This window comes from Podospora bellae-mahoneyi, chromosome 7, assembly GCF_035222275.1.
Source record: "Podospora bellae-mahoneyi strain CBS 112042 chromosome 7, whole genome shotgun sequence".
Classification (NCBI taxonomy): domain Eukaryota; kingdom Fungi; phylum Ascomycota; class Sordariomycetes; order Sordariales; family Podosporaceae; genus Podospora; species Podospora bellae-mahoneyi.
Genome location: NC_085886.1, coordinates 2560339 through 2574671, shown reverse-complemented (window position 1 = coordinate 2574671; position 14333 = coordinate 2560339). Strand labels below are relative to the sequence as shown.

The following is a 14333-nucleotide window of genomic DNA, read 5'->3' as shown; positions in this document are numbered from 1 at the left end:
TCCCCACTATCTACGCCGCCTCACCAAAGCAGTCGGACGGCATCACTGCTACCTCGCTCTTAGACGACGCCAATCCGAGACCAACCATTGACTTTTTTGCTTGCTGACAAGTCGAATCTCCGAAGAAGAAAATTTTTTATCCTCAGAAGACGGCACGGAGCTGGAACCAAGAGATCTCCTTTGCCAGACCACTGGCAAGCCACACAACAACGTGGCTCGAGATCTCATCACTCGGTCGTCTGCCCTTGCTTGCCTGCCCTTGTCATCGGGCTCTCTTTCAGGCACATATTTGTTGGTCCACAACATGGGGATTGCTACGTCGGATTGTGATGTGTCTTCTTTGTAGCTAACAAGCCAGGGCCTTTCATTTCTGCCGGACAGGCAGAAACCGAGTGCCGGTTCATCAGAGTGACCAGACAGGAGGAGTTGCCGTTACGTTTCAAAGAAGCAGACAAGGGCATTCGCCGCAACAAAAACAATGGCCATCACAGCAAACCCTAATAACCTGGCCATCAAACAAGTCTAACAACATCTCCCTTGCCCGGTACCACAGGGCGCATTTAAGCATGAAGACCCGATGTGTACCACCACCTCTTGTTTAGTCTGACACCCACACTTCTAGAATCCGAATAGCTTTTGAGACCAAAACCCCCCTGCTGAGGTAAGGAGGCATATGTTGTCCTTTTTTTTTTTTTTAAAAAAAAAAAAAAAAAAAAAGCCGCATGCATGCCTGTTCATGTAGCCTCGGGTGACATGGCGCAGGACACCATCCTCACTCACTCACTCACCGTTTAGAGAAGTGTGTGTGCAGTGCCATGGAAGACGAGGGGCAAATGACGTTGAGAAAAGCGGCCACCTGACTTTTTCTTTTCGACAGCCACGACAGCTGCCTTCTCTTTTGGGTAGGACGAAATAATCCCTATGAGTTGGCACTGTATAGGTACACTAGTACTATGTACACGGTAAAAGTTGGAAGATGGGTAGCATTGGAATCATCACCAGGAATGAACCGCTTTTTTTCTTTCTTTTTTTCCTTCTATTACCGAGACTCCCGGATTTTCAAACGGTTTTCGAAAAACCCGCAACGGCACCTAGCAAGGTTGCGGTTCTATTACACCCACGGGTGTTTTTCTGTAGCTCACTCGGCTGGAAGAAGCGAGGCATATGGGCAAGGAATATCATTTGTGGGGATGAGGTAGAAAATAGCAACACTTACATATAGAGACATACACGTAAACAACAACGACAGGTACCAGCGTTCCTGTGAAGGGATGATGATGTCGCCATTGATTTCATGCCGTAAGTCAGCATGCATGTAGGTAAACACTAGCTCACCCTTTTTTTCAGGGCTGACGACACGACGGTCCCTGTACCTGACTAACATACCTGCCACGCGACAGGAAAAGGTGTGTTTCTGGAAAATTACCGATACTGTGGTTGGGAATGAGACCTTTTTTTGGCTTTCCGGATGGGTTTTATAGCTTGGCCGGCGATTCCGGTGGTCCTTGCATTAGGAGAAAATCTAAAAGCTGGAATTCCCTCAGTGACGGAGGGTTCCTAAAATAAGATTGTTTGGAAAACTGAGGACAATAACAGACTAGTTGTGTGTTGACACCTGCGTTTGCCACAATTGATATACCGAAGGTCCCGGTGAACGGAGGAGGTGTGGTTCATGATGTGTGGCTTGAGTTTGGGAAGACTTTGGGGATTGGGGAATTATGGAACACTGCCCCTTCCTCAGCTTTTCACGAGCCGGGCTTCTCCGATGGATTTGAAATGACCTTCCTATTCACGGAAACAGCACGTATACACAAGTGACACTGGAATTCTTTTGCTCCATTCGGTCTTGTATGAGCGACTTTGGAAAACTAAGGCATATCCCATCCATCCGTCTTCGGCAGACATATTCTTCTTTTTTTTCTCCAGCCTTGTGTGAACATCACGACATTCACACACCACCTCAACCCAAATTCCCTCAGCCACCTATGCATAACCAACTCAGATCTCGCAATTTTCCCTCTTCTTCATCATGTGCTCCTTCCAAAATCCAAATTGTGGCGTCGAGTATGAATACGTACGCCCAGTGAGGTGATCAACCTCCAAGAGGTGGGATATCAGCTTGGCAGTTGAATTTCATGAGTGAATGAATGAGGTGACTTGCGATAAGGAGTCTCAAAAGTGAGGGGTGTAACTGATAAGAGGGATAAGGGAAGGGACTACCTGCTACGCCTGAAGCTCACTTACCTTTTACCCCCTTTTTTTTCAGCTCATGGGAATGAAACTCTTGACTCTTACATCTCAAACCTAGTGTATCAATTGGCCTACAACAAACCCCATTTTTTGAGTTCTCAATTGTTGCTGATCTTGCAACATGTCCGACGACGTATTTCGCCGTACGGGCCGTGGGGGGGCTGGCAACTATTACAGCAAGAAGGATATAGAGGATGTCCAGAAGGATTCGGAGGCTTCTGCTGTGAGTTTATCACTCCTAGTTTGTCATATTTGTACTTGAACTAACACCACAAAGGACCTCGAAGCCCAAGCCGACCTCACCAAGACTGCCACCACCATCCAGCAACAACCCGCCCCCGTCCCCTATTCCCGCGGCGGCAGAGGAGGAGCCGGTAACTTCTACGGCGCAGCAGACACGGCTGCCTCGGCCAAGCAGCAGTCCGAAGACGCGGAGCGCACCAAAAAGGCCGTCGCCGCAAGCATAGCAGCCCGTCAAAAGACCGGCGGGACTGGCCGTGGTGGGGCAGGTAATTACGGAGCGGCTGCCATCCCAGGGGCGGACTTGCTGACGCCGGAAGACGAGCAGCGGAAAAAGTTGGTGGAGGAGGAGATGGAGATGAAGGTGCTGAAGGAAGTCGAAGATCAGCTGGGCAAGCCGCCGGGGGCATACCATAGGCCTGGGCCGGAGGAGTGATGAGTTTCAGTTGTGATGTCCTAATACTCGCAAAGTTACGGTAATGGGAAGCATGTGACAAAATGCCGAGAACCCGTCCATCCCCGCTTTTTATTGCATTGTTTCAGTGAAATACCCGTAACATTGTAAAAAATTCAGCCAGTCACTGGCCGGCAAGCGGGCGGCAAATCCCGACTTCTGCGACTTTCCGCAAATCGCAAACCCCCGGTCAAAAAAGTTGATTCCATTGCTTGCCGTCATCATCGTCACCGTCCACCGCATCGCACCACCCGACGACGACAACCACCGCCACCACCACAACGCGGGAAAGTAATATCCGCTTGTCGCATTCCAACCGCTACATGTCCAAAGCCCCTGCGCAGACACCCCAAACCTCGTCTCAACAAACCCGCAAACCCGAATCCGAAATGTCCGCAGTAGCCATCGGCGCAGGAGTAGCAGTTGCTGCCTTCCTCGTATGGCCCTCTATCTATATCTATTGCAGAATACCTCGCTAATTTTTCGGTATAGGGCAGAGCAGGCCTCGTAGCCTGGCGTCGCTCCCGCGGCGGCGTCGGCGCCCTCGGCAAAGCCTTTTACAAGGGCGGCTTCGAGCCCAGGATGAACAAGCGCGAGGCGGCGCTGATCCTGTCGCTTCAGGAGAGCTCCATCACAAAGGACAAGGTCAGGAAGGCGCACAGGACGCTGATGCTGCTCAACCATCCTGATCGCGGGGGGAGTCCGTACTTGGCGACCAAGGTGAACGAGGCGAAGGAGTTTTTGGAGAAGACTACTTCTTCGTAGGGGCGTGAGAGTTGTGGTGAATTGGGGGGATAGCAAAAGGGGATGGAAGGGGTACGAGGGAAATTGGTGGGATTGGTGTGGTTGACTGTACCAAAAAGATATCTTGCGTTTCGGAGGGTGCATAAGAGGGTGGTGTGTGTGCATCATAGCATTGGCGTTACGGCACTCTGGTTTTTATGGTTTTGTTGGTTGGTGGACAAGGAAGCATTGGTGCTGCTGGTCGGTTGGGTGGGTGGATGGATGGTTATAACTCGAGTAGGAGAGAAAGGGGGGTTAAGTTGTATGAGGAAGAGCTGTATTTTTATTGCTAAGGTGCTGTGTAGAGAGGTCATGGTTTGATCGGGGAACTCTCCTCTAATACAAAAACAAAGCTCAAAATCAACAATCACTTGAGGTGTTGACAAAGTGAGTATTTGGCTGGAGGGTGAACCCAAAACACAGCAGCATGTTGAGACTTGAGAAGCAAGCAAAGGAGCGCTTTGTTTGTGCAACTTGATGAAGCTGACAATACCCTCATATATACTATTTTCTCTTCCAACATCATCATCAAAAGCGGGTTTAGCTCAGTTGGGAGAGCGTCAGACTGAAGTCCACTTCAATCAACAAATCTGAAGGTCATGTGTTCGATCCACATAAACCGCACTTAATATTCTTTTTTCAACTTTCCCATTTACAACCTCCACCCCATATGAACTGAACTTGTGGATGGGTAGTTTCAAGCACCACCATCTTTAATTTTTCCCATGCCATCCCCATCCCACCTACTACGTCACTTTCTCCCACCCCAGACTCTCTTCCAAGGTTCTTATACCTTGTACCATCCTCGCTCATTCCTATTCAGGACTGCCAGAGAGCATGGCGATGGTATCAAAACCCGTCGCCCACCCCCCTTTTTTCTCGTCTCCAGGTCGGGGAAGTTAGGGTTTTTCCCCCCGGGCGAATTTCACACACAAATATTTTGAAGAGGTATTGAAACCGAAGCCCGGTTTGTCCCCGCGTCATGCCATGTGTAAACACATCAGCAGATGCCAGCATAATCTGATATAACACACCTTCATCCCCCCACAATGTTTCCACACAGTGTTGTTGCGAGCTCCTCCACAATGACCTCTCCACTACGGATCTCGAAATCGAGATCTTTGAACATCCTGTATCTACCGTTCCTCTCGATCTGCCACTTCATGAGGGGGGTTAAACCACTTCTCTCTCCCCAAGATCAATCTCACACAATGTTGCGATAGGTGAATTACCTGTGCATACAAAAATCTTGAACCGTCAAACAAAGCCGTTGATCATTCCAAGCTCATTGAAAACGTCGATCTCGATCAAGGATCTCGCCCAATACATCCACCCACCTCCACAACTCAGTGGATCTTCCTCCTCCACAAAAGTCCACAAATATCCCGAAACCCTACCCACCAGACAAGCGTAAAGCCAAGAATGTTTGTTGAGCTGGAGTTTTGCCTGGGTCCGGCTGACCCGCCCCGGCTCCCCCGGTACCCGCCCCCCCCTCCGTCCGGCAGTCCGGGACCGGCTTTTGATTTCCGGTACCGGTCCTAAGGGAGAATTGTTCGCTGGAACTCTGCTATCAACCACAACAACAAATAAGAGAAAAATCGTGCGACATGTAATATGCTTTATTTGTCCTTTGGTATTTTGTTCTTTTTTCTTGTTCTAGTTGTTGTTGTTGTCTTTGTGACCGAGCACGCGAGGTGTAGCTAAGCTTCTGTGGTATATATCCCCAAACAGAATGTAAGTAAGGTCCTGATCATAGCAAACAAAACCAAGGGCTCAAGGTCCAAGTATCAGTAATCCCCCAGTGTCTCTCTCTCCGCCTTCACCCATTCCATCATGCCTCATAGTTAAAAACATCCTAAACCAACCTCAATGTCAAAACCCCCAGCTTCTCACAAAAGAAACATATATATATATATATGCATGTATATGCACGTAACCACTTTCACCATCACCAACACGTAGTGCCACAGAACAAAACAAGAGCCCACAAAACACCAAAACCAGAATAATCACATCAATCAGTCAAATCGCACCCTTTGATCAAGCCTTCAAATCAGTCGGTCCAATCACGCCCATCAAACAAGCTCGGTTTCTCTCGGTCCAACAATTCTCGCTTTCTTTCTTTCTCCTCTGTGCCTGTGCCTGTGCCTGTGCCTGTGCCTGGTGCCCGTCTTTAGTTCCCCTCAGGTCTCAATGCCTTAGATCGTCTTTCCCCCCAAGGTACCATCGTGCATTTGCATAGAATCTCGCTGGCCCGCCCCAGTGCCAGCTCACCGGAACTCCATACCCGCCCGCCCCAGAAAAAAGAGGGCTAGTGTTATTGGCGGGTCGTGCCGCCGTCAAACCACCACTCCCCTTGAGGCTTGTGGAGAAACACCATTCCTTTCTCGGCTTGACGATCCGAAGCTTGGGTGCACTTTCCCCCCTGTCAAGTGTCAATCCAGAAAGTCGGTGACCGCTATTAAAAAAAAGATGCCCCCTTGTCAACAAACCAACCACGCAGCAGCAGAACGAAAAAGAAAGAAAGAAATCGAGATGGCACAAAGAAAAACAATGCCCAATTGTGGATTGTGTTTGGCGGTGTTGTTGATGTGTTGTCCTTAGCGCCCCCCGCCGTCCCGTCCCGCAGCAGCGGTGTGATAAAGTGAAGCAAGCGTGTTGCAATAATGGAGTTGAGAGTTGTGTCATGAAGAAAGTGCGTTGTTGCAAATGTTCCCAGCCCCTGTCGTCCAGCGCCGAAAATAACCGGAAACGCCCCCCCATCGTGAAAGGAAGAAGGGAGAAAAAACAAAAAAACCTCACCCCAACAATGTGAGAAGAGAAAAGAATATGCTGTGTAAAGTGTGTTGTAGTAGATAGTGTCTTGTGTGGGTTTTGATTGTGTTCGAGGAAGAAAGGAAATTCGAGAGAATTGCCATGCCTGATGTTTTGCTTCCCGATTCCATGTTTACCTTCCCCAATCCCCCCCCCCCAAAAAAGCCCAAAGATATCAAAGTTCATTCCATGTGTCATCCCTTCTCTTTTTTTACCACCTGAGAACCATGAATTATAAATGTTTCCTGGTGCACAACATCCAGGCTTTAAGAATAAAAAAAGGTATTAACAAAGCCTCCGGCGCCCTGAGAAAAGAAGTGAAACCAACCCTACTCCCCCTGCCCCGCTTCCCAGAACAACTCGCCAACCAAACGACAGGGAATTGTATGTATATGTATTGTGGTTTGTTTGTCGATTGGTTGGCTTGTGTTCGTGATATGAGTGAAGATGTGATGATGATGATGATGCTTGCCCCGCCCACTTGTTGAAAACGCCGAGCCATATATGCAGATAAAAGATGCTATCAGACAGATCCAAGCTGAAGAAGAGCCTCCACGGCGTCGCGCTCCTGTGCGTCGGCCACCATGACTCCCGCCAAGCCCGATGGTGGGATCTTGAAGTTGAGCTGAGGTGGCCGCGCCATGCCGCCGGAGAAGGAGCGCATGCTGGAAGAATATACGTTGTTGAAAGGGGAGAGGTGTCTTTGGTTGTCGGACTGGGCCTGATAGGATGACGCTCGAAGCGCCGCCGCACCGACGGCTGCCCAGTCCTCGTCGTCGGTTGCGTCCTCGGGGTCGTCGCGGTCCATGGGAAAATCCTCATCGGGCGCCTCGGAGCACGATGCGGATCCTGATCCGTCGAGCGACATTTTGTCGGCCTCGTGGTCCATCATGTTCATGAACCGGTCTTCGTTGAGACGGTCGTCATGAGAGAAGGCTGCTGATGAGGCGCCGCCGGCGCTCGTCCCGAGCATGGCTGCGAGTCGAGACCGGTCCAAGTGGTGCCACCCAGGGCCGCCCTTGTTGATAGGGATGCTTGTCGGGTAGGAGCTCCCGCCGGGCGACGTGCGGCGCGAGGGAGGGTCGTAGGCGGCAGCTGTAGCTCTGCTGCCCTGGCCCCTCCGCTTCGCATGCCACCGTCCCCAGCCCACCTTGATAAACTCTACGTCACCATCCGGGCCGCTGCCCACGCCACCGTTTCCCTTTCCCTCTAGTGCGGCCACGACCAGCCTCCGGGCTTTGGCAGGCGGGATGCCCGCGAAGCCGGGCACCGTCGTGGTCAGATAACCCATAATGTGGCGAATCGGCAACGGGCCCTGACCCAGCAGGATCTCGGGCAGGTGGCAGTTGGCCAACATGGGTGACGTGATGGCTCCGGCCGAGTCGTACGGGGGCGATCCCGGACCGGAGTGCTCATCGTCATGAGCGTCGCGGTCGTGCAGTTCCAGGTCGGAGTCGACCGAGGGCTCGACGCCCGCCCTCATCAGGTGGGCGCGAAGGCCTACCGGAGGCAGGTTGGGAGATATCGAGTTGGGGGGAGTCGGCAGGTTGTTCGGATGGGTCGTCACAGGGACACTCCGGGCGGCCGCTACAGCAGTTAAGTTGTCTCGGCCGGGAGAGGGGGAGGAGGTCGTCGCGATATCGCGAGCAGCAGTAGCCATGGTCGCCATATTGACACTTTTGGGTGTTGAGTTGCTTCGAGCCGCTTCTTCAAAGTGCCGCAGGCCGTGTGTTAGCAGAGGTGTTTCTGATGGAGGCAGACACGGTGCGACGGGCCGGGAAGGGGTAATGATGGGCAACAGCGATAACCATCGATCTCTCTTGCTCGCTCGCTTGTTTGTTTACAAGCATAAAGAAGTGTCGCGTTGTGTGTGCCCAGGTTGGCGACAACAAGGAAACTGAGGACTGAAGACTGAAGACTGAGAACTGAGTCACACTCACCAAAGGACCGGAGCAAGTTGATATGGGCAGCTTTGTTACTTTTGACCGGGGGAAGACGATTCGTGTCTTGTCGGGCAAAAGAGGTGTTGGCTGGGCTATTCGGCAGATGCTGCTGGCGATTATCTTCTGTGACAAGAGAAGGACTCTCTCTTGTAAGACTTGATGTCGTCGTGGTTTAGTTGGTCGCGATGTTGTTGCTTTGTCGAGACCAAGAGAAGGGTCAGCGGCAGGAATCGTGGACAGGCCATGCTAATATAAACCAAGCCTTGTTGGACAGGCCGGCGAGTCCAGAGGGTGTGTCTTGCCCTGGTAGCGGTACCTTGGTAGGTACCGAGAGCAGCACCCTGGGCGCTGACGAGTGACGACTCACGGCGGGCACGGGGTACACACACCGTACATCAGACCAGGGTGCCAAAGACGGGCAAGTGGCTTGTCACTGATTTGAGAGCGGGAGGCGTGCACACAGCGAAATCATCACACAAAAATAGGTGTGTCTCGAGAGAGAGAGAGAGGAGAGCGAGAGGGAGGCCAGTCTGCTCTGCCCCGTGCCACCTTTGCCCAGCTTTCTCTCTGTCATCATTTCTCGGAATCTGAGGCAACTGTTTTCTTATCCCTATTCTCTGTCTCATTTCCTGGCTACAGTGTTGTGCTGTTATTCTCAATATCGCGACGTTTAATTAGTTTGAGCCTCCACCCAAACAAACCCTGAATTGACAATCTCCCGAATGGATGTGCGCGCGCCCACAAACATTTAGGGTTTTGCGACGATAAGGACCAGGTCGTCAATCGTGGATCTTGGTTATCATCACACGTCGAAATGGGTGGAGGCATTTCCCAGTGGGTTGTGTAAGTGCACAGTGCGAAATGTTTGCCCTTCAAAAGGTCGCATCAACAGGGAAGAAAGGAAGGACGGGAAACCCAGTTCCCTGGATGGTCTGGATGTTTGATGACGACTTGTTCATCTGCCAGGCAGCGCCAGTTTTACCCTTTTCTCTCTTCGTCCGTATTCTCTGTCCACTAACGCCGCCTCGTGCTTCAATGCAGCACAGGCAACTCTGGCACTTTCTTCAGCAACAAGAGCTCCAATCCCAGCCCCCAATTGGAAGTTGACCCCCAGCCCATGTGCCCTTATCTAGAGCACCCCCCCTTCTGGCCCCTCACCCCCCCGTGTGTCATGCTGCTGATAGTGTGATAGGCCTTTTCAATCCATCTCCATCCATCCAGCCAGCAGCATGGCCATGCAGCACATTCCAGCTACCTCTCCTTCGATGATACCGACCGGCAAGCGATAACGGCCATTGCTGCTGACCCCCGCTTTCTTGCCTTTTGCTTTTCCTGTCAGGGCGAGCGATTTCCCCAGATTAACACCCACACCACCCTTTCTTTGTGTAGGGCCCAAACGACATCCTCCGGTAATCTGTTTTCTTTCAGCCATCCCATCTCCGTCTCGGCTCTCTCCTTGTGGGGGGCTTGAAAATACAACCGAGAGAGATGATCGTCAGGACCAGTCTCTTCATCGTGATGATGGTCCATCATGATGACGGTCACATTCCGATTACACCCATCTTCTCCTTGTCTTTTATGTACACTAACATGTCTACTTCAGTCAAGCCCCAATGAAGAAAGCACATTGGCCAGGCCAACCGCTCTGATTGGCTCGTCTATAAGAGGGCTAATCCGAGTGGGTAGTGGGGCAGGTCATCTGGTTCACTAACACCTGCTGCTCTCACTCTCAAGGCATTAATTATATCAAGTAAAGCTGATACAAACCAGACAACTCTCCAGGACAGGACTACCCGGACTCCAACAACCACCATCAACCTCGACGGGAGCTTCGCCTCTTCTCGTTACGAGTTGTTTCGAGGTTGGGGGCTCATGACAGGTCTTTGCCACCCCCGGATCACCAAAGCGTGGTGGATGCTTTGCTGAAGAGAAGCCACCACCGCCCGAGTGGTTGCCCCAGGTTTTATTTTGTCCCAAGACAAGCCAGTCCTAGTTCCCCACGTTTTTTGCTTGTGCCCTGTGTAGCTTTCTGTATCATATGCCGATTTTGTGCCTACCCTATCAGTTTTTGTGTGCCCTATTTTTCTATCTTCCCCTCTTTCCATACATACGCACATGGCACATCATTCATGGTGGTACAACCACAACTTCCAAGAAACAATCCCTTCCAAAACCTCCAAGTGACCCAGACTGTGTGTGGGAGTCCACTATCATGGGCGTACAGTACGGATTTGCGACGCTAGACATGGGGTAGGCACGGAACCACACGGCTCACACCCACGAGGGGAATGGAATCCACCAACCGAACGACCCGTCAAGGTTCACTGGCCGAGAAACCCCGCCGCTGGTCCGACCCGAACAGACGGTGGCCATCATCATCATCGATAGCTTTCACAATGATTGTGAGATTCATTGTGTGGATTGACTACCTATGCTCTAGTATAGTTCGGCTTTCCTCAACCTCCTGTACCTTCCGGGCTCCCCCTTTTCCGCCGGTTCAACTAGATAACCTTATGTAATTGTTGTAGTTTTTTGTGCGTGTAACCCGCTCCCACATGTTTGTTGCACCACTTCTACATACACACACACACACACACACACACACACACACACACACACACACACACAAAACAACCAATTGTGACACAAACACGCACCTCTCTGGCTGCTTGCTTTTACTGCAACGAACCGGAGCCCGGAAACGGAACGGGAGTGTCAAAGAAAAAAAGCCATGATCTTTTTACCAACCCCCGGACATCCGGTTATCGGAAGGAGGGGGGAAATAGCACCCCCAATTCCGCCGCGGCCGAGGAATTGATGGGGGAGGGGAAGGGGAAGGGGGGAGCTCGTGATGGTCCACACCCGCGCACCAGCGACATGCAGGTAAATCCCGCCTGCCATTTCACGGCAGGCAAAATGTGGTGTTGTTGATAGGATGCACTGCTGCTGGTGCTTTTGTTCTCGTTGGTTAGAGAGGGCGGGGACATTTGTTTCAGGTTGGGGGCGTGTTGTGAGTGGTTTGAGAGGGTTGTTGTACTTACTATACGTGAGGGTGTATAGGTGAGGGAATTCGTGCAGTGCTGTTCTGTGTAACCAGCCTCTGATATACTCGGGAGGGGATATGTTGATCGTTCATTACCCGTTGCCGTTGTTGAAGACGTATTGTCTGCAGGCCTGTGGGTGTGTCAGTATGTCAATCTTAAAATCAACTCAAGTAAATGTAAACAAACTCACTGCTTTGAGTGTATTGAGCTCCGCCGAGGACTGATGGTATACTGTCCTGTACTGGTGTATGTTGCTCTGCAGAAACTCTTGCTTGGTCGACCTGCCCTCGCAGATGGCTTTCATCATGAGCTCCGTCTCCTTTCGTAGAAACGGCTTCCCAAGACTGATCTCGAAGCTCATCCTGTCGAAACCCATGATAAGGGCAACTCCGAGACTGGTCGGGATAAATTCCTTGACACCATCACCACCCCCTCCTCCGCCAGCACCACCGCCTCTCGCCCCTCCTCTCCCGCCACGAGCAGCTCGTCCACCCCTCCCCCTTCCTCTCCCACGGCCTCGCCCAGCAGCAGGAGGAGGCTCATTATCTTCCTCGGCACCACCAGCTCCTCCCCCTCCCCCCCTCGGCACCGTAACCACATATTGCCTCTCCTGGATCTTCTCAATGTGCTCCGCCATCGTGGCATCCGTCCCAATCCCATTCGCATCCATCAACGCAATCAGATCCGCCTCGGTCAAGTAACTCGGCGGGCTCGTCTTCCCCTCCGTCATCATGGCCTCGGTCGGCTCAAACCTCTCCCCCACCTCAAACTTGGGCAACATGGCCGTCCCCGTCCAGTTTTCGTAGGGGTACACATCCAGATAATTCCTCTCCAGCACAATAACCCCATGCGCAGCAAACATCTCCTCCCCATACCCCACCTCCACATCCGTCGCCATCCCCTTGGCATCATCCGAGCAACAAGCCAAAAACCTCCTCACCACAAACTCATACACCTTTCTCTCCTGCTCATCCAGCACCGTCGGCGCCGCGTAGGTGATAGGGTGGATAGGCGGATGAGCCTTATCATCATTCTTCCCCTGCCTCGGCTGGTTGAACCTCCCCCCCTCAATCAACTCCCTCGCGAAAGCCCCCCACCTCCCGTCAGGAAACTGCTTCTCGACCAACCCTCTCAGGTTCATCCCCTTGTCAAACCTGTCCGTCTCCGTCCTCGGATAAGAGATAAACCCCTTGTTGTACAGCTTCTCCGCCACCGTCATAGCCTGTTGACCCGTCATCCTCAAAAACCTCGTCGCCATTTTTTGTAATTCCACCGTCGTAAGCGGGAGAGGCTTCCACTTTTTGGTGGGCTTCTCCTGAACCTTTTTCACCACCGCTTCCCTCGCTCTCAGGCAGCGTTCATACAGAATCGTCACCGCCGCCCGATCAAACAGTCGATTCCGCGCCCAGCCAAAGCTCACCTTCATCCCCTCCCTCTCGTGAACAAGCTTGATACTCCAAAACGCCTCGGGAACAAAATTCTTGACCCGAAAGTACCGATCGACGACAAACCCCAGAGTGGGAAACTGACAAGACCCATAACTGATCATCAACTCCCCCATCGGACCCCCCAACCCCCGCAGGTTATTCGTCAAGAACCTTGTGAAAGCAAACCCGATCCTCAAATCCAGCTCAATCCTCGCCGCCACGGCATCAACCTGCCGCTGATCCAGCGCCACCAACCTCCTCGCCGCGCTGAGTATGTGCCCCCTCTCCACATTTGAAAACCGCGCTCGCCTGACCTGGATGTTCCTGTTCCCCTTGAGCGCGGCGTCGCGGATTTCGGAGCCGATGTGCTCCCCCTCGCGGTCGCAGTCGGTCCAGATGATGAGGACGGAGGAGGACCGGGCGAGGGTTTCGATGTTGCGGGCTATGGCTTTGCAGTCAGGGGTTGTGACGGTGGTGATGGGGGCGTCGAAGAGGGAGTCGGGGGGTGGGTGGGACCAGGATTTGTAGGTGGGGGGGAATTCGGCGGTGGTGAGGTGGCCGCGGACGGCGGTCATGGTTACGTTGGAGTCGCCCAGGCCGGGGCCGAAGTTGAAGGTGAAGGAGTAGTTTTTGGTGTATTTGTCTGAGGTGTTCGCCTGATGGAAAGTTAGCAAAGGGTGGCGTGAGATGGGGAGGGGGGAAGTACGGTTTGATATTGGCCTCCGGAGAGGTGTTGGGCGACTGCTTTGGCGATGGAGGGCTTTTCAGCCACGCAGAGGACGCGTGTCATGATGTTGTTGGGTTTTGTGTCGATGGTTGGTTGTTCAGTTTTTGCTGATGAGGTCTTGGTGGAAGCCTTCGATATCTTAGTCGATGAAGTTGGTGACGATTTGGTTGTTTTGGTTGAAGTTGGTTTCGTAGTTTTTGCCGCGGACTTTGCTAGTGAAGGAGAGTGAGTGGAGAAGAAGAAGAAGAAGAGAGCAGAGCTGCAATTGGCAACATGAGATTGAATGTTGGATGAGACTCCAAATCTAGACTTCTTCAAATTATAGATATGATGTGCTCTCACAACCGAGTCGCGATGAGAGGAAAGCCTGCTCAAGACTCCAACCTGCACGTATAAGCTCCTCCTCGTGCCTTCCATGAGAGGCAGCAGTCAACACTGGTTGACAGCTTTCCTCGGGTTCAGATAATCTCATCTGATGAATTTGACTTTCATGGATATTAGGCAACAATCCCGCCTTTTCAGTTCACGAGGCCTGAATGGGGTGGTGAACCGAGTTGAGATGTGAAATTTCATGAAATACGTGCGCGAACGTGATGTGAGCCCAAACTCGATATGCAACTAAGCGAACTTAAAGTAAATACACGATACCAC

The 14333-nt window shown here is 52.0% G+C and overlaps 4 protein-coding genes and 1 non-coding gene across 5 annotated transcripts; 2 read left to right on the top strand and 3 right to left on the bottom strand.

Annotated features, from left to right (window-relative positions):
• Positions 1-1755: 1755 nt before the first annotated feature.
• QC761_709310 (uncharacterized protein) lies at positions 1756-2926 on the top strand (the record flags this gene model as incomplete). The annotated part of the gene is made up of 2 exons (XM_062882484.1): positions 1756-2473; positions 2528-2926. The coding sequence occupies exons 1-2, from the start codon at positions 2372-2374 to the stop codon at positions 2924-2926; spliced, it is 501 nt and encodes a 166-aa protein (XP_062728531.1). The 5' UTR covers positions 1756-2371.
• A 341-nt stretch (positions 2927-3267) lies between these two features.
• Positions 3268-4132, top strand: PAM18 (mitochondrial import inner membrane translocase subunit TIM14; the record flags this gene model as incomplete). The annotated part of the gene is made up of 2 exons (XM_062882483.1): positions 3268-3381; positions 3437-4132. The coding sequence occupies 2 exons, from the start codon at positions 3268-3270 to the stop codon at positions 3707-3709; spliced, it is 387 nt and encodes a 128-aa protein (XP_062728530.1). The 3' UTR covers positions 3710-4132.
• Positions 4133-4261: 129 nt separating this feature from the next.
• Positions 4262-4351, bottom strand: QC761_0109430. The gene has a single exon. It is a non-coding gene; the product is annotated as a tRNA-Phe (tRNA).
• Positions 4352-6764: 2413 nt separating this feature from the next.
• Positions 6765-8729, bottom strand: STB3 (DNA-binding proteins Bright/BRCAA1/RBP1 and proteins containing BRIGHT domain; the record flags this gene model as incomplete). The annotated part of the gene is made up of 3 exons (XM_062882482.1): positions 6765-8248; positions 8482-8576; positions 8626-8729. 3 exons carry the CDS (start codon positions 8727-8729, stop codon positions 7065-7067), a joined length of 1383 nt encoding a protein of 460 aa, XP_062728529.1. The 3' UTR covers positions 6765-7064.
• Positions 8730-11128: 2399 nt separating this feature from the next.
• On the bottom strand, positions 11129-14298 carry TOP3 (DNA topoisomerase). The gene is made up of 3 exons (XM_062882481.1): positions 13662-14298; positions 11719-13611; positions 11129-11658 (listed from the first exon to the last, which is right to left on the bottom strand). Exons 1-3 carry the CDS (start codon positions 14097-14099, stop codon positions 11620-11622), a joined length of 2370 nt encoding a protein of 789 aa, XP_062728528.1. The 5' UTR covers positions 14100-14298; the 3' UTR covers positions 11129-11619.
• Between the last annotated feature and the right edge of the window lie 35 nt (positions 14299-14333).